At 30.3% G+C, this 20,198-nt stretch overlaps 1 protein-coding gene across 1 annotated transcript in view; it reads right to left on the bottom strand.

Annotated features, from left to right (window-relative positions):
* Window positions 1-15,890, bottom strand: part of LOC126770793 (uncharacterized) — a 71,808-nt gene extending 55,918 nt beyond the window's left edge. The window contains exons 1-2 of the mRNA XM_050490357.1: window positions 15,816-15,890; window positions 2,757-2,929 (exon numbers count right to left, since the gene is read on the bottom strand). Of these exons, the coding sequence (XP_050346314.1) occupies window positions 2,757-2,829 (73 nt within the window). The 5' untranslated portion in view covers window positions 2,830-2,929; window positions 15,816-15,890. The remainder of the gene's footprint in view (window positions 1-2,756; window positions 2,930-15,815) is intronic.
* Between the last annotated feature and the right edge of the window lie 4,308 nt (window positions 15,891-20,198).

Raw genomic sequence — 20,198 nt, 5'->3', positions numbered from 1 at the left:
TGTTTGGCTTTCATATAATTAGTTAGTAAGTTAGCTTAAAAATTAAGAATGAAAAAGTTTATATTTTATTTTATATACGAATGACACACTTGGAAATATTTTTTAAAAGTAAAATAAAAGATCGCAATAAAAAAATAACTGAGCATTTTTAACAGCCGTACAAATGTGATTTGAATTCTTCCTTGGAACTACTAAAATGGAATAGAATTTATTTATTGCTTTCAACCGTGCATATTAGAGATGTCGAACATATAAATCAGCACATTCCGGTTGAACCATCTGTTTAAAATTTTAAATACAATTAGAATTTAAAGGGTATCCGAAACAATACAATAAAATTTAATGAAATTGAAATATTCACATTAAATATACAAAGTTTTCGTATGCGTAAAATTATGTTTACCTTAATCCATTAACACATTCAAACCAAATCAATAAAATTAAATACAAATATTTTTATAATTGAAGTAAATAAATATGAACGTTTTTTTATCAATAACCGAATAGAATATAATTGAGTAGTTCTGGAATATTCGAAAAGCGAATTGTATATACGCCAATACTAATAAGCCAGTTGTATAATATTTGACATTTATTATGTTCGTTCTTGCTACCTACGTGATGTTATATAGATATTCTATTGTTACTATCACCTCCTCTGACGATCGATGTCGTAACAATGCTTCGTGATTGTGTCGTGCAATTGACGTTTGTAAGGGCTGTTACACAAGTGACGAGAAATTATATTTAATACCTTATATTAACATTATAAATTTATTTATTATCAATTCTAGAAAACATCGTTTGTTATGTTTTAATGATATCTATAAAATATAATGACGTTGTTTTTGTTGTATCACACACACTGACCACTTGACTTTACTAGCTTAATCCAGTTAAAACCGGAATTCAGATTTTTCTAACGGTGAATTTTATTTGACTTATTACACTGTAGTCGGATTTTTGTTTTTAGTAACATAAAATAGGATTATTGGTATATTACAGAGGATAGTACGTTGTAGACGATATAACACTTTACCGTTGGTACTGTTCATCAATTGTTGATAACCGCAAATGCTATAATGCTGCAGTTTCGTTCAAATGAATACTAAGTGAGCCAGGGTAGATGTACAAACGATATTACGCTATATATTTCGCAAATACACTCAATATTTAAATGTATATTAATTAAGCTCAAAAAAAGTAGTCAATTTTAAAGACTGTATTAAAGGTACATAAGCTCCCGCTTGTTCGGAATTTAAGTTCAACCGAGACGCTAATGACTCTATCCACCATTTTTTACATTTATTTCACATTCAAAAAGATCTCAGCCCTCGCTTTTATCATCTGAGTACATAATCTTGTATTAAAAAAGCATATTATTTTTGTTATGAAATAAATTTTTAATTCTATTATAAACATTTAAAATAACTGCTTAAGTTAACAGATATTCTCAGAACACATAAAATTATTTGGCTAATTAACGCATAAACTACTTTTTTCTACGGTAGAAATACAAAGAGTGTAACTAGCCACATTATATATAGCTTTACCTACATACATTGTCATTGTAAAATGCAGTAACCGTTACCCACATTGTCTACATGCTGCCAACCCTGAGGTCTGACTCTTTTACCTGTAATTACACTAGCTCACTCAGTCTTCGTATAGAAATACGTTCGACGTATTGTGGCTTAGAGATTCAAGATATTATGTATTATTGTAATGTATTGATGCAACTTTATTAAATGAACTTCAAAACAATAAAATTGACAATATCAATGGCATTGACCTCAAACCGTGAAGACGTTTTTAAAATAAAATAGCCACATTGCCATATACCATATTAAAATGAATATTACGAGATAGTCCAGTTAGAGAACGTAAATCTAAACAGAAGATCGCGGTATTTTATAATTCGAGTAAGCACTACTTACTTATATGTTTATTTTCGTAATTGCAGGATATTTGCATTTATTGAAGTAACTATTAAGGTATACATAAATTGGGGGTTGGTAAATTATCTTCTATAATATCCTTCACAGAGGTTATCCAAGTAGCCCATGAAGGATAGTGAGTTCCAGTCACCGAATAAATTAAAGCAAAACGAATAATTTTAATGTTATGCGTTAGTACATAAGCTTAACAGCTTGTAATCCATAGGTCAACTTATGTTTTATGTTTGTGTGTTTAAATAAATTATTATTTGGTACTACAAAAGCGTTTAAAATATTTATAAAATATGATGTGTAAAAAATTATAAATTTGTGTGAAAGTTGAGATTACCATAGACACATTTTTTTTTTAAATGTATAGACTTTGCTTGACTGTTATCACACCTGATGGAAAGTGAGATACAGTCTAAGATGGAGCGCGCTTGCCTTGAAGATGCGTATTCACTCTAGACTTGAAGGTAACCATATTGTAGGTGGTGGGGAAAACGGAGGTCGGGAGGGTATTCCAGACTTTGGCGGTGCGTATCAAAAACGAGGAAGCAAATCGTTTAGTACCTGTCTTAAATACGTCAACCACGTACTGGTGTAGATTTTTTCGATGCCTCGCAGTTCTGTGGTAAAAAGGTGACGGGGGAACCAAATTAAATAGTTCCTGAACACACTCTCCGAAATATATCTTATAGAATACCGACAGACAGGCAACCTTACGACGATGTGCTAAGGTCTGGAGTTTTGTGACCAGTGTCTGGTAGTCAATAATTATTATGATAAAAACAAATACCACCACTACCTCGTTCTTACCTAAATTGTCAGCTCGGTGTAGCGGGATTATAGCGATCCACATAACTATGAGATAACAAATCGTTGATTCCATCGTGTCCACTTCACGTCCGTCACTTAATACATAGTTTTATAGTTTCACATTTCACTTGTTCAAAGTTTCTACACCATTATCGCGGTCCATCATTTAGTACCTGAAAAGAAATAAGGATTATTTAACAAAATATATTTATAATATAACTAGCGGACTCGGCAGATGTCATCCTGCCAAACAGACATTTTTCTCATTTGGTGACATGCCGACAGCAGTACTATTTACCGGGTCCACTTGTGTTTTCAATCCAATCGAGAACCCATTGAAATATACAAAATTTTAAATCGGTCCAGCCATTTATAAGGAGTTAGGTGACAAGCACAGAACAAGAAAAATTATATATATTAAGGTAATATCGATAAGTGTTTTTTGGATTTACTAATATTCTTATTTAACACTCCAATTAAGTGTATATAATTTATTGAAATATGGACGATAATATCCCAAGGGGTTAAGGATCGAACCTGGGATTTTTACATCATACGTAGAACATTGTGCTTAAAATATTTAATAATAAAACTCAAATATTTAATAGTAACCTTCTAAACTTTTGAGTTGCAATCAGTTATTTATATTTATTTTATTATTATGTACTAATCGTTTCCTTAGAATATATTTCAAAGGATAAACAACTTACATAGGAAAGCTTATTCTTTACAGTCCTAGGAATAATTACTATAGAATTAAATATATATATATAAATTACTTCAATTTATCATCATAAAAAAATAACTGTAGTAAATAAACAATAGAATGTTTGCATCAAGATTGCTAGCAACGGGTCAAAAGGTTGGTATTGTGATAAATACAGTAAAGTTCTGAGAAAATCTTTTGACAATCAAGAATCGTATTCGCTTGAGACGAAGTGAATCGAGAGAGACTGCAACATGCTATTCTTTATAAGGGTACGGTCGTATTGGTAAATCAAAGCGATCGCGAGGTTATAATTTCGATAACAAGATGGCTGACCAACACAGGTTATTAATAGGCGGTACTACTGGTAAATCATAGTGATCACATACAGTATACAGTCATTGCGATCGTATATATTATAATTTTTATAACAACAAGACTGACTATCAAATGACGCGTGGCTTAGAGACAAATTGTATTTGACCTTAGATTATATATTTCCTATGTTAATCTGACTAAGACTTTTTGAATACAAAATTTTGTATAAGAAAAAAAACATGCCTTTTAGGCAACAAGCGATGACTTAATAAAATCGAACGAAATTAAGTTTTCGTAAGTATATTAGAGTTTAATAGAAGTCTATTAACATCGACATAGTTTGACCGATCACCATGAAAGTTTTACATAGCTTTTAAGCCATCCAATTCGTTGCCATTAGATGGCGCCGCAGTACATCAGCTTATATCCTGTTCAAATGATCATAATCGCTTGGTAGTAGAGCTTTGTGTGGGTTAATACGGGTGGTATCTCATCTCTCTCTCATCACATATCCGCCAAACACCAATACATCCGTTGTGTTCCGGTTTGAAGGGTGAGTGAGCCAGGATAACTACAGGCGCAAAGAACATTATATCTTAGTTCACAAGGTTGGTAACGCAGTAAGGCTGTTTTGCGGTAGAATATCTGATACCACTTAATTGACGACCTTGCACTTGTTAAAGTAATAAAAACTTGTTAAAATACATTGCGACGCATACAAGACTTATATTTTTTTATATCTGTTAAATATTTTATCGCTTGGTTCCACATAATATGACCTAAGCTTTAGGCTTTTGGCCGACGTAAAAGTATTTTTGATTATTTATCTACCAATCGGGAAAAGATGCCAAAATATCATTCATTGATCATCACAACGTATTTGGTTATGAGTGCTTAAATTATATTATTATTTATAAAAATATATTTATTAGTAACATTAAATCATTTGTTTAATTAAAGATATAATTAATTTTTATATATATTTGTTAGTTAAAGAAAATCTTTTGTTTCGAAATTTCTAATCATTTTAATAAAAAAATAACCAGTTTGCTTTCAATTTTCGGTTCGGTTCGAGCTTATAAACAACAATTATTCGACTGCCTAAATATAATAGGTCCGTTTTTAATTAAAATCCATAGGTTAGTTCTTTGTTAATTATGTTATGACCATTATTTTGTAAATATTTTAATGTTACTTAAATATTTTTTAACTCAATTTGTGTGGAAAAACATATAAATTAGGTAGACGTTCAATTCTCGCAATCATAAAAATATATACAGTAACAGTAACAGCCTGTTAATGTCCCACTGCTGGGCTAAAGCCTCCTCTTCATTTTGAGGAGAAAGTTTGGAGCTTATTCCACCACGCTGCTCCAATGCGGGTTGGTAGAATACACATGTGGCAGAATTGCAATGAAATTAGACACATGCAGGTTTCCTCACGATGTTTTCCTTCACCGTCAAGCACGAGATGAATTATAAACACAAATTAAGCATATGAATATTCAGTGGTGCTTGCCCGGGTTCGAACCCACGATCATCGGTTAAGATTCACGCCCACCACTAGGCCATCTCGGCTTTCAAATGACTTACTAAATCGGACTTACGGAAATCGAGAAAAATAACAATACGTGCCAATACAAATAGCGGTAAAACTTCAAACGAGCGCCCTCCATCCACGCTTGTCTATTTTCGGACGGCCTTCGCTAGGAACAAACGAAAAATACTATACAACTATAAATCTTTTATTTCGACCACACCCAATATGGATGGATTGTATCACGCTAACTTGTTTTTATTTCATTCAATTTGAGATTAGGTACGTAATCTTATCAGGAAAACTAACATTAATTTTGTCCTGTTTTCCTGTGGAATTATTTTTTTAAACTAATTATACATTATATGTATTTGTACGCAATTGTATAATATAATGTGTAATTCAATATTCTTAATTCAGCACAAAAATATTGTCTGTAACAATTATATGCAAAACAAAAAGTTAAAGTATATATTACGTAAAATTCAATAAAAAAGTAGCTACTACTTTAAAAATCAGGACCGCGTGGAATAGTGGAAAGAATGCTAGATTTTCCCCGTTGAATTGCAATTCCGATTCTCTGGGCGAAAAATGAACTAGCTCTTCCGTCACTGATCCGGCAATAAAAGGTGGTGTTCTATGTTTTAGTACTATCAGTTGGTTTTAAAACCAGATTATACTGATAAAACTTTGATTTACTTCCTTGATTTTATTGACAGATTTTTGATTGTACCAAAATTTAAGGAACGAAAAACAAAAAAGCCGAGATGGCCCTGTGGTAAGAACGCGTGAATCTTAACCGATGATCGTCGGTTCAAACCCGGGCAAGCACCACTGAATTTTCATGTGCTTAATTTGTGATTATAATTCATCTCGTGCTTTACGGTGAAGGGAAACATCGTGAGGAAACCTGCATGTGTCTAATTTCACTGAAATTCTGCCACATGTGAATTCTACCAACCCGCATTGGAGCAGCGTGGTGGAATAAGCTCCAAACCTTCTCCTCAAAAAAGAGGAGAGGAGGCCTTTAGCCCAGCAGTGGGACATTCACAGGCTGTTACGGAAAAACAAAAAACCTTTATACGATTTATAGAAACCCGGCTATGATCAATTACGGGCATATTTTTTGCAGTCGAATTTAGCTCATGATTTTGATCAATCATAAAGATTCCAGGCCAATCAGCCAGCTATAATAAATTATTTTATCATTAATGTACATCATAAGTCACTTAAACATTGTTACGTATTATATTTTTTTGTAACATCATAAAAAATTTTGGTCACTGTTTTAAATTTTAACGATGCATGGAATATTTTTCTCCCACCAGGTAAGCATAGCTTATGCTAGGACTGAGCACAATAATAGTCCAACGCGTTACGTTTTGTAACTTTTACGTAATACGTGCTTTTTTGATTGAAAAAAGGAATGTTCCTACTATAATTTGATGTAATTTAATTTAATGTGATTTAATCTAATTTTATTTAAATATATATTAGATTTAGTCTAATTTAATATAATTTAATATGATTGCTTGTTTTGATTAGTGTGAATTTGAATTGATTTGATTTAATTCAGATTTTTATTATTGTAATTTTTGTCTTTTTACTATTTTTTGTATTTATGATCCCTGTTTGGTTGAAATAAATGATTTATTATTATTATTTAGAAAAGGATACATTTACTGTATATAAAAAATCCATTAAAAAAAGTTTAAGGTTTATAATTCCTCAATTCAAGTTTCGATGTGATTTTAATAGTTTTGCCATTATTGCTAGGAAAGCGCTTAGGTTGTGTACATAAACCTCGTTCAAACATGTGAAATGACAGATAATAACGTGGTTAAACTGGATTAAAACTAATAATTTTCCCAAGAATTTTTGTGTTTATCAAAAATTTATTAAATAGAAAACCTCTACTTGAAACATTAAAAAAAAACAAGTACGCGTGTTTATTAATTAATTAAAAACGCACACACAATAGACATATAAAACATTAATTATAAGGTATATATTCAATATTCGTCGTATCGATTTACGATATATATATATATTATGATTCAACAAAGAATCATGTAATCAGTCAAACATACAAAAAAAAACGATTCGAGAACTTGGAGAATTACTTAAAGAGAGAACTCACCGATAGGTTATTGTAGCTCCATTACTTTAAAAACAGCGTATTAATTGTAGAACATGTCAATGCCAGGTGCTGATCGATATACTTCATTGTGTTTACTACGTGCAGGCTATGGGAGCATATTTTCCGAGAGGAGTTCTAGCGAAGGTTATATAAAAGCATTTACGAGTAGAATTATTTTGCAGTTAGTATAAACTGCAATCCTATAGGCGTTAGATCAGCGTTTAAGCTCCTAATTCTTTACCCTAGAGAATAGGAAAACATTACCATTTTATTCCATTTGGTAACACAATTTGAATAAAAACTCCTGCGTGTGTCGTAAAAGGTGACTGTTATCCTATAAAATCGCTCAAAAAAAGCGCAGGACAGCCAGCATTTGTGGTTTCACCTAATAAAAGTATTCCCAAAGAATATCAACGTCAGGTTGGCTGCCAGTTGTGAGAGGGTACCAAAGTATGTAAAGTATGGTCACCACCGCCCATAGACATGCGATAGGCAAGCAATCTTACATCGTCATCGATTTAGGAAATTTCCTTGTATGTGTAATACAAGAGTTTACAGATGACTCACACTTCAAACTGGAGTATAAAAATCTTAGGTATTGCTGTTTAGCAGTAGAATATCAGTCTGATAAGTGGGTGGTGAAATGAAGTAAATTTTACAGAAAAAAGTGACGAGAATAATGAGAGTATCTATTATTATGTTTTCTTTGAGAAAAATAATACGTCATGATGGTAAGCTTAAATAAATAACTGCGCCTATTGTTATACTACTTACTTACTTACTTAGATATTAGATTTATTAGCATTTCCATTTTATTATAAATTTTTAGAACTTAAAATATTAGCAGTTATTATTACATGAAAATCTTTATTTAATCTCGAGAAATCTGCGATCAAAAAACAGATTTTAATGTAATACACAAACCTTTATAATCTCGATGATGCTGAATTATTTCCTCAAAAATATTTAAAAAAACCTCGCTTTGAAAAATAAAAACTCCATTCCTACCGAGATTGCTTCATTTATTCTAAACATTTTTACAAAAAAAAACATGTCTTCATCCCTAGGGAAGAAGGAAATTAGCGTCTATTTCCTTAAAGCGCAACATTTTCCTAAATTACAAGTATCGGAGCCGGTGGAGTTGTTTTACGACTGTTACATTCTATCATTAAGATTTCTTCAACACCAGCTACAGAAAACGGCTTACTTTTTGTTACCATTAAGAATAGTACAAAATTGTGCAAATACTTGGAACTAAAGGAGCGGAGATTACATTGCAATACATATGCTGCATAGTATACTCAAATAACATAATATGTATTATTATTTAATAATAATAAAAATAATATGTACTAATTTTGAAGAAATAAACAAATATTTATTACAATTGGGTTTTTGAATGAAAAATAAAATCGTTTTATGCATAAACAGAAACAAAAAATTATAAATGATTATAATTAATTAGTAATTCTTATAATTTAAAGAAATATTTCGATGTTGATTTGATTTATCTTATATCTTTCTATTTATATTGTTTAGTCAATCTTTTATGTAATATAATATAGAATGCATTAAAGATCCACGTAAGTTATAATAAACATTTGACATAATTATTATCAAAATATTTTTGTATTGTTTTTAAGTTCTTATTATAAGGCATACTATATTTAGAGAAAACTTTTGTCGTATGTGAATATGAAATAAAACGTCTAAATCTTTTAGAAAATTCATGCGTAACAAATTCAAACTTGGATAACTCACTTTTAGTTTTCTAGAGCTTACAATTCGATTTGCATATTCTTTACAAATTGATAAAATATTTTTCGTTCTCGTTATAACACGCAGCGAACATGTACTTGCTCTTCAAATACCTATCTTTGGACAAACTTTCAAAGTGTCTGAAACAACTTTTACTTCATAAAATTGACTTCAAAAATATTCAGTTAAATGTATCGATTCAATTGACATAGTCAAAAGCTACGATTGTCTGTTTTATTTTGAAAAATATTTAAAAACAAACTTTCTTAAACTAAGTAAAATTCTTACTTGTATTATAAATGCGATAGATTGTTTGTTACTCTTTCAAGTTCTAACTGCTCAACCAATCATCATAAAAATTTTCATACAGGTTTACAGGTGTACAGAAAAGGACCCATATGTACCTTACACCTCCCTTCTAGTAAAATAATAACATAATTATCATTAAATAATAAAAACACATATAGAAGTAATCCCTTAGATTTTTTAAATTAACATTATAAATAATATGTATGAATAATAAAACTATATAATGTTGTATTTATATAAAATATAAATAGTATTATCATTATAAAAACTATCATTTTATAATACTTTAAGTTTATATTGTGTAGGTGAAAACTACTAAATTAATTAGGATAGAACTAGTCCGCTGGTCTGGTGCAAGTTTCTAAAGCTGAGTCAATAAACCCAACTGGTGGTAGTTTCTAGTTAGACTATCAATAAGTGACTGTTCAATATTGAATAAAGTATTTTGATTTTGATTTTTTGAATAAATAAAAATGACACGATTTGAACCAAAAAATATTTTTCTTGAATTTCTTTATTATTTATTTTATGGTAGGGCAATACTTAATATTATTGTGCTCCGGTGTGAAGGGTGAGCGAGCCAGTGTGCTACAGGCACATGGGACATAACATCTTAGTTCCCAAAGTTGGTGGTGCATTGGCGATTACAGTGCTGAAGTCCAGGTGCTGGTGACCATTTACCGTCAGGTGTATTAGCCCATCCAGCTATCTATATTAAGAAAAAAACTTAAAAATATGACATATTTTTTAACAAATAAGGACCAATAATAAATTTACATGCTTTTGTCGCAATAAACTTAACGAGCTATGCAAATCTTGTGGTTTGATCGTTTGAATCTTAACCGAAGACTAAGATTACTAACTTATAATTACTTACATAAAGAAAACATGTTTTTCATCAAATTAGGAAGGATATTGGTTAATCAACTACTTGCCACGTGATGGCCAGTGGTAACCTCTGCCTATCCGCAATATCACAGTAATAACTAATAACCATTTCTGATACTAACAATGCGCTACCAAATCTGGGATCGAAAATTAATGGTAACAAACCTCGATAAAGTAATTTAACGAAAAATAGTTCAACACTATAAACTTATTATCCAAATATAATAAGCTAATTATAATTGTTTTTACAAGAAAATTGAAATACATACAAAATACACACTATTTTTATATTACTCAAAATTCTGTTAACCGCCCTCATTTATAATCAAAGCACGAAACGGCTATTTTCTAATTGAATACGTAATTGGCAGAGTAAACTAGCATTCTAAATTACCCTTTCAGCGATTTCATTTTTGGGTTGACCGCCTTAATTGTGCCCTAATTTAGTACCCTTCCCTTATCTATCGGTAATTTATGCGACGTTTCCAGTTATTATCGGTTTTTAATGACATCGATTTAATTTATTACATTTTTCTGTTTTTTTTTTTTTGTAAGTTTAACCTCTTTGAGGGGTAAGAATAAAAAAAAAGCATATGGGCCACCTGATGGTAAGTGGTCAGCAACGCCCATAGACATTGGCATTGTAAGAAATGTTAACCATCCCCTACATTGCCAATACGCCACTAACCTTGGGAACTAAGATGTTATGTCCCTTGTGCCTTTAATTACACAGGCTCACTCACCCTTCAAACCAGAACACAACAATATCAAGTACTGCTGTTTTGCGGTAGAATATCTGATAGCGGTACCTTTCTAGATGACCTTGCACAAAGCCCTACCACCAGTAAACACAGTTTGCTATTTTTACTAGAATATTTGATGATTAAGTGTTACCTAAACAAACAAGCTTACGCAAAGTTCTATTGTCAAGTAGAAAGGCCTACAGGCCATAAAATAAATAATAAAGAAATTCAAGAAAAATATTTTTTGGTTCAAATCGTGTCATTTTTATTTATTCAAAAAATCAAAATCAAAATACTTTATTCAATATTGAACAGTCACTTATTGATAGTCTAACTAGAAACTACCACCAGTTGGGTTTATTGACTCAGCTTTAGAAACTTGCACCAGACCAGCGGACTAGTTCTATCCTAATTAATTTAGTAGTTTTCACCTACACAATATAAACTTAAAGTATTATAAAATGATAGTTTTTATAATGATAATACTATTTATAATTTATATAAATACAACATTATATAGTTTTATTATTCATACATATTATTTATAATGTTAATTTAAAAAATCTAAGGGATTACTTCTATATGTGTTTTTATTATTTAATGATAATTATGTTATTATTTTACTAGAAGGGAGGTGTAAGGTACATATGGGTCCTTTTCTGTACACCTGTAAACCTGTATGAAAATTTTTATGATGATTGGTTGAGCAGTTAGAACTTGAAAGAGTAACAAACAATCTATCGCATTTATAATACAAGTAAGAATTTTACTTAGTTTAAGAAAGTTTGTTTTTAAATATTTTTCAAAATAAAACAGACAATCGTAGCTTTTGACTATGTCAATTGAATCGATACATTTAACTGAATATTTTTGAAGTCAATTTTATGAAATAAAAGTTGTTTACGCACTACGCACAACAATCCCACCGTCAAGGTTTGGTGCGTTACATAAAGGATACTTTAACATATTTTCCTTCATCATTAACACAAGATTATTATATGAATACAAATAAAATAAAATTACTTGGTGGTAGGATTTCATGAAACCCCTTCTGGGTGGGTACCACCCATTCATTACATATTCTACCACCAATTAGCAGTACTTAGTAATTTTGTGTTCCGTTTTAAAGGGTGAGTGAGCCAGTGTAACTATAGGCATAAGCAAGGGACATCACGTTAGTTCTTAAGCTTGATAGGGCATTGACGATATAAGGAATGGTTAACATTTCTTATTATTAACAATCAGGTGGCTTATGTGCTCATTCACTTTTCCTATTGTATAAAAAAAACCATATAAACTCAGTCACTCGACCTCAGTATTGATAATATTAATTAGATATACACAAAGTTCACCTTACCGCTAAGCGTGAGAAGAATTATAAACATAAATTAAACACAGGAAATATTAATTTTATGGCTGGCTTCGAACAGGTGAGCTTCAGTTAAGATGTATGTACTATTCACTGGACCATTGCGGCTCTAAATGATATACGTAATTTACTTATTATTGTGTTAAAACACAGTCTTATTATTTTAGTATGGGTCGCTTTTCGTTTTATATCTTTCGTTTCTTTAAGTAATTCTCTCAAATATTTATTCCTGTTTATTATCATTTTAACTTTTGTTATCCGCATTTTAGAGCGAACGTTTAAGAATTTATGTATCCAGGGCAACGTTTATAAAATCCAAGATGTTAAATTTTACGAAATATTAACTTTAAGTTATTTAAAGATTTCTTGATAAGTTAGAATTATCTGTTATAATTTTAAATATACTTTTGGAATTTGTTTAAAAGTTTTATTTAAATAAAGTTAGTTCCTTGATGAAACTAACTTTATTTAATTTAGACTTTATAGAGTCAAATCAATTAAACATAATAGAATTACATAATCTTTTTAAATTACGATTAAATTATAGACGACTCTTACTACCATTTTATTTTTTAATTCAATTATGTCTCCAGACTTGTTTCCGTTCGTATTTTCTAGGTTTTTTTTCGCTCTGTTATATGCGAATTGGATTATATATTGTGTCCGAATATCTGGATTATAGATTTTAAGGATCGTTAGTTGGTTTAAATTGTTTTCGATATTACGTGTTAATTTAAGTTAAATTACAAACACATGAATCTAGCCAAAATCAAATTTTATGCGTTTTATTTTAATTATTATATTACAAAACAATTTACTTCAAACAAGAATTTGATTCAATTCAATCAATATAGTAATAATGATACGGTTGTGTGCTGTGTACTACATTTTAATTATATATCTATAGTTAACATATAATATATCTATCAATATAATAACTATATGTATATAAAGTAATTTTTTAATATGATATATATTTACAAAAGATTATCGGATTTTTTTTCTTGAAATAGACTAAAAGCTAGTACACATGTCTACAATTTGTTTAAATGACTAATTTGTGATTATAATTCATCTCGTGCTTTACGGTGACGGAAAACATCGTGAGGAAACCTGCATGTGTAATTTCATTGGAATTCTGCCACATGTGTATTCCACCAACCCGCACTGGAGCAACGTGGTGGAAAAAGCTACTCTTCAAATAAAAGGGGGAGGAGTCCCAGCAATGGGACATTCATAGGCTGTTACGGATACTAACGCGGCTCTTGATTTAAGACGTAACAAGTATCTACAATCAACATATTTACTTAAAATGTATTATATTATATATTATTATATAAAGCTGAAGATTTTGTTTTTTTCTACACGCTTATCTCAGGATTAACCTGTCTAATATAAAATAGTTTTATATAGTATTTACACAGGTTGTGGAGTATAAAACAGTGCGCGACCACCCACGGAGGCAGAGTAAGCATCTAACATGGATGGACCACAAGGAGAAACCAGCAACTGAATATAAATATTATACAATACTGAAAACCGAAATGACCAAGTACGTCGAACGCGTGAAACTGAACGAAGATGCGGGTTCTAACTCGAGCAAGCATCACTGAATTTTGAATTTGTATTTATAATTCATATCATGCTCGGCGGTGAAGAAAAACATTGTAAGGAAATTGTAAGGAAATTTCATGTGTCGAGTCAAAATTTGTCACGTGTGTATTAACCAATCCTGAACGGAGCGAATAGGAGGTCTCATCCCATTGACACATACACAACATATGACGTAAACATAAATGAATTATTACGAAGTAATTATATCTTAATTCATTTTAAATAAACTTGAAATAATTATAGATGTAATCAATATCACCAGAGATTTTTATTCTGAAGTGATTCATACTAATTTATTCTTAAACCTACATACACGTATAAAGTAATTCTTTGTAGTAAAATAAATAGGACATATGTAAAAGTAAAGCATATATTAAAATCTTTTTATTTATTATTGTTAATTCATTTTCCCCCGAGGCTTCACCGTGTTAGATTGGGTATTAGGTAGTCTTTATCCTTTCTTGGATTTCCAGCTTGCTTCATACTAAATATTATTAAAATTGGTTTAATGGTTTAGCCGTGAAAACGAAACAGACAGACAAGTTACTTTAGCATTTATAATATTATAGTATAGATGAGTTTCGTGTATTGGATACGTTTAAATATTTATCTCGGCTTCACACACCGATAAAATATATTGTGGCTATATATTTATACAAGTATAAAAATTGCTACTGTAGAAATCATAGCCGCGTCAAATGCTGGTAAAGATGCTAGAATAAAATGGTAATAATAAGTAATACTAGAATGCAAAGTTTAAATTGATATGCTATAAATTAAAACACTGTTGATTTATTTCAATGTGTTAATCTCTGGAACTACTAATAGAATTTAAAAAATGATTTTGTAGATACTAAAAAAGTTCTACATAGACGTACAGGGGCGTAGCAGAATTGACGTTAAACGCCGGTTGAACCGCAAATAGCAGTAAGTAAATAAATATAAATATAATTAATATTAAACACATACAATGTTTACGGCCCCCGATGATTCTGAATTTTAATAAAATATCTTTAATATATGAAAATCTAATCTTATTATTAACTCAAATGCAACATCTAGTGTACAATATCTTATATAGAAACTTTATGTGAAGTTTCAAATTATTAATCCCAAAATAATCCTACACGTTCTTATCAAACCAATCAAAACTTAGTTCACCGAGTGCTAATATATTATGTAAACTATTTATATTTATATACACAATAGGTATATACATAAACGAAGGACGAGGAAGAGAAACTGAGGGATGATTAATCATCTTCACGACTGACAAGCACGCCGAATTATGTAAATAGCCCCATATTACCATATAACCAATACCGAGAGAATTGCTATATATATAATGATAATAAACCTTATAAACTATATATAAATATTTATAATATAAATTCATGTACTGGCTTATGTATTTGAGGCATATTTTTTCACGTTTTTTTTTAAATTTTCTCTTGACTTAACGGTTCATTATAAATTTTGTACAACATCTCAAAATCTTCTGAAATTGATTTATTTATATATTTTTATTTCTAATATTTGAATATATATTTCTAATATTTATTTGAAATAACTTTTAAATCAAATGCTTAAAAGCACGAATAAATTTTTTTTTGAATAGGTTACTAATTGATTCAATTAAAATTATCACACGGCTTAAAACGTGATTAAAAGTACTTACTTAAGAAAAATCAATTCCAATCCTGAACACAAAAAAAAAAACAGTTTTTTTTCAAACGATATTCATTTTTGTACACCAAGGAACACTAGTAGAATTATAACAAAAAAAAAATCTTTTCACTTTATAATAATCACTTGCACTATTACGAACGTAAGTTTTTGTCGGGTTTCAACAAACGGTCGAAGCAGCATGCAACGACGGCGGCGCGCAGACGACTGACGCTGGGATGAATATCAGTAAGCTTTCGACGGAATCCCGCCCGCCTAAGTGCGCAGCGTTCGTAGCTAACATTGTTATAAATATAACATTATTAAAACTATACTGTTGTCTGTATACCTTCAGTAATTATTTTTATTAAACGTATATTCTTTGTTTTAAATGTTATAATAAAAGTTAATAAGATGTTTAAGCAGATCGATAGATATTTTCCACAAGCGCACGCGATATTTTTAGTATACTATAAATATACTGTTGTAACGAGAATTGAATGTCTTAAAATCCCTGAAATCTATCCTAGCGAATATAAAAATACGTAACTGAATTTGTTACGCTTTTACGGGTTAACTACTCAACCGATCGTCATGAAATTTTGCATACATTTTCAGGGGTACCGAGAAGGACATTGCGTAGGTAATACATAAATACTGTTTTTTTCATACATTGATAGCCATTATATTCCTTTTCAAGTTTAGTTTGATTTAATTTAATTTTATGTTCTAGGTTTTATGATGCGCGTAACGCAATTCAAATATAATTTAAAAAAGTATTACTTTTGAATAGATAAAATAAAGAATACAAAAAACAAAATATTGGTGTTTTTTTAAATAAATATTATAGCACGTACAATTATTATAAATCATATATAAACCGCGCCAAGCGAACATCGCTCTCACCAAGTTCGTATTACCCTGCGGTAATACACCGTACCATTTGCCGTATTTTTCCAATACTTGCACAACTTATCGAAATTACAAAGTTACAATTTCCATTTTTTAGATTAAATATCTTCAGTTACAAATGAACAGAGTGAGGTTGTTATACAGATAAGTAAATACAGATGTATATTTTAGTATATCAAGTTTATTGCTTCCTAATTAATTAACACAAAAATTAAGAATAGTTTTTTTTACGTATAATCTTTTCGCGTCTTTAAAGAGTTATGTTTAACGTTAAGAAAATCAAAATAAAAACATAATGAATTATTTAAGTAACAGCCTGTGAATGTCCCACTGCAGAGTTAATGCCTCCTCGCCAGTTTTAAATATATACACATGTAGCAGAATATCAGTGAAATTAGAAATTAGTTTCCTCACGATGTTTTCCTTAACCGTGAAGCACAAGATGAATTATAAACACAAATTAAGCACATAAATCAGTGTCGCTTGCCCCGGGCAACCCACGACCTTCGGTTAAGATTCACGCGTTCTAACCACTAAGCCATCTAGTTTATATGAATCACTTAGCAATGCTCATTGTTACTCAACGCCTTATTTTAAATGCATATTTTATATATTTTACCTACAATATTTATTTGATTTTGATTTGATTCATAGTTTTCGAAATTCTAATATCATCGTTATTAACAGTTTGAGGAAAACATAATATTAATTTGCATTATTCGCAAAATATTATAACTTCTTATTTCGAACATATTTTATTGATAACACAAAAGCTCAATACCAAACAAAAAATAAAAATAGAAAATCGTTCTGGCATCTAAATACCAACAGAAAGCTCTGCCTATAGACATTGGGACTAATTAAGGAAAAGCTGACGTAACTGTTGCACTAACTTTAAGATCAAGAACATTCAGAACGTAATTAAAAATAACTGTAATTAAAAGTTGACGAAGTTAATTCAATATTCGAACACTGTGTTTGTTTCAGAATTTGCTATTAAAATATCCGATGTTCCGTTATTTAAATAGATGGTAAATAATACGTTTTGTAATGGATATCATTATGAAACTTTTTTTCCGTAATGGCTGGAATTTCTTAACAAATTTAGATGTTTATTTCTTTTAGGCGTAAATTAGGCACGATTTTAATGTAATACAAACTTTCCTTTATCTTGACGTGTTTTATTTTATACTAGCTGTCCATTCCAGCTTCACATGTATAACGGAAAAATCCATTTTTATTATTGCCAGCTATCCGGCTGTTGCCTGCGGCTTCACTCTCGCTTATTTATAACTAAAGGATAAATAATTGTTTGGTCTATGAATTTAAAATAAGAATTATGAAATGTTATTCTGCTCAGAAAGTATATGAAGAGATTTATTATTATTATTTTTTTTATTCTATCAAAGTCACATAAAACTATACTATTTAACTCACTGAAAACTTAATTTATAATTAATCGAAGCACCTCTTTGTAATCGGTGGTAGGACTTTGTGTATCTGAGTAGGTACCACCCACTCAGATGTCAATTTTTACAGTTGTAGATAAAAACAAAAATACGTTTTTATAACTTTTGATAGATCAACCTACTTTGATGAAAAAAAGACTGAACGAAACCTTGAAATACTTCTTACAGAATTTTTTTTTTCAATTAACCATTAGTAAGTTTTAACCATTTCAAAAATAATTTAATGAGACTAAGTCGTTTGTTGTATTTTGAATTTCTAGTTGAGGCACTTTAAATATTAAGAATAAAATACTGGTGGGAGAGCTTTGTGCTACATACCCAGGTAGGTATCAGGTACCCACTCATCAGATGTTCTACCGCTAAACAGTAGAACTTGTTATTGTTTTGTTCCGCTTTGTAAGGGATGGTTAACATTATCTATTATCTATTAATCTTACAATGCCAATGTCTATGGGCGTTGGTGACCACTTACCATGAGGTAGCCCATATGCTCGTCCGCTTTCCTACTCAAAAAAAGAAAAATATTATACAGTCGCATAACAGTTAAAAACAGTTGTCTCCTTATTTGGCAAACATACTCCTAAATTTAACTTTTAACAACAGGATTTTTTTTATGTTTCCTAACTTGAAATAAATACATGTAAAAGAAGAAAATATTACAACGTTTAACTAAACAACGTTTATAAGTAAAGGCGTGAGTCATTAAACTCCTGCGGAATATCTTAATATGAAATTGCCAACCAAACACGTATACATGTTAGAAAGAAGCAAGATCAAAGGCATAGTTCATGTTGTTTGAATTTTTTATTTTATTTTAAAAAACAACTAATTTCGAAAATTTTGTTCTTTTTTTAAACTTTCAAATCATGCTTAGCAAATAATGTATATATTGTTTTAAATTATTTAAGGTCTTTTATTCAACTTTAACAGTTAGAATGTTGGGCAAATCTTTCAACTCAATTTTAATCCAGTTCCGCCCAACTAATTGAGGTGATGCAATGATGAAAACAATACAATTTGGTACCTACATAAAATAAATTAAAGCTTATTTATAAAATATCTATTTTATGTAGTACGAATCACAATTGACCAGTATTATTTCATTTCCTTGTTACGTCATCAATGAAATTGCCAATTGAAAAATCATTAGCACACAACCATGCCTTTGTTATTTTTTGTTGAAACAATTGACAGTCGTTTTGCTAATTCAATTCTCGATATCCGATGACCAATTTATTACATCGTGTAAATAAACATACGCTCATTACATTAATCCTCTGTTACCGGACGCTCACACGAACCGTTGAAATTAAAACGCTTTTCATCCAAATATTACAACCGGAAATTAATTCTGTTCACACAATCATTTAATGGCTTCATTTCGAAGGTAATGTTTCCAACGTCATTGTTTAATTACGCATTCTTAATAATGCAATCGAGTTTCGTTTAACTGAAAACATCGATATGTTTTTCTTTCTCTTTTGTTTATTCATGTACCCAGAGTCACATATTAAGGTTCCTAAGAATTGGAAACGTCTTTCAGCGTGAAAGTGCCTTCATCGAGTGCCTTGTTTCCAAGATAAAGTGAAGGGCACTGGAAACCGAAGATCAGCCATGCAATGGGCCGACCAAATCAGTTTCTTTATGGGTGATTTCTTACACGAGTGTGCTAGTATTTTGGACCGGTAGGGAAAGATTGTGATTAATCTTGAGAAAAATCACATTTCCCACTAAAGACATCAATTCCTTTACACGACCGCTCTATTAAGAGTGCTTATAATAAGAAGAATTTACTATTTTATTTATTTATTTATTTAACACTTTTTGCACAACATATACATAAAATGAGTGAAGTAGGAAACAATCAAAGAAATAGAAAATAAAAAATGGTGCGCAAAGGCGGTCTTATCGCTTATAGCGATCTCTAACAGACAACCTTTGGTGAAAGAATTTTGTAAGAGAACAGGTAAGTGCATTTACATATAAAAAGGAGATACTAAATATTTAATAGTACA

The sequence above is a fragment of the Nymphalis io genome, chromosome 9 (genome assembly GCF_905147045.1).
Source record: "Nymphalis io chromosome 9, ilAglIoxx1.1, whole genome shotgun sequence".
Taxonomy (NCBI): domain Eukaryota; kingdom Metazoa; phylum Arthropoda; class Insecta; order Lepidoptera; family Nymphalidae; genus Nymphalis; species Nymphalis io.
Note: the sequence above shows the minus strand (reverse complement) of the source record. Positions and strands in the feature narration are given on the sequence as shown.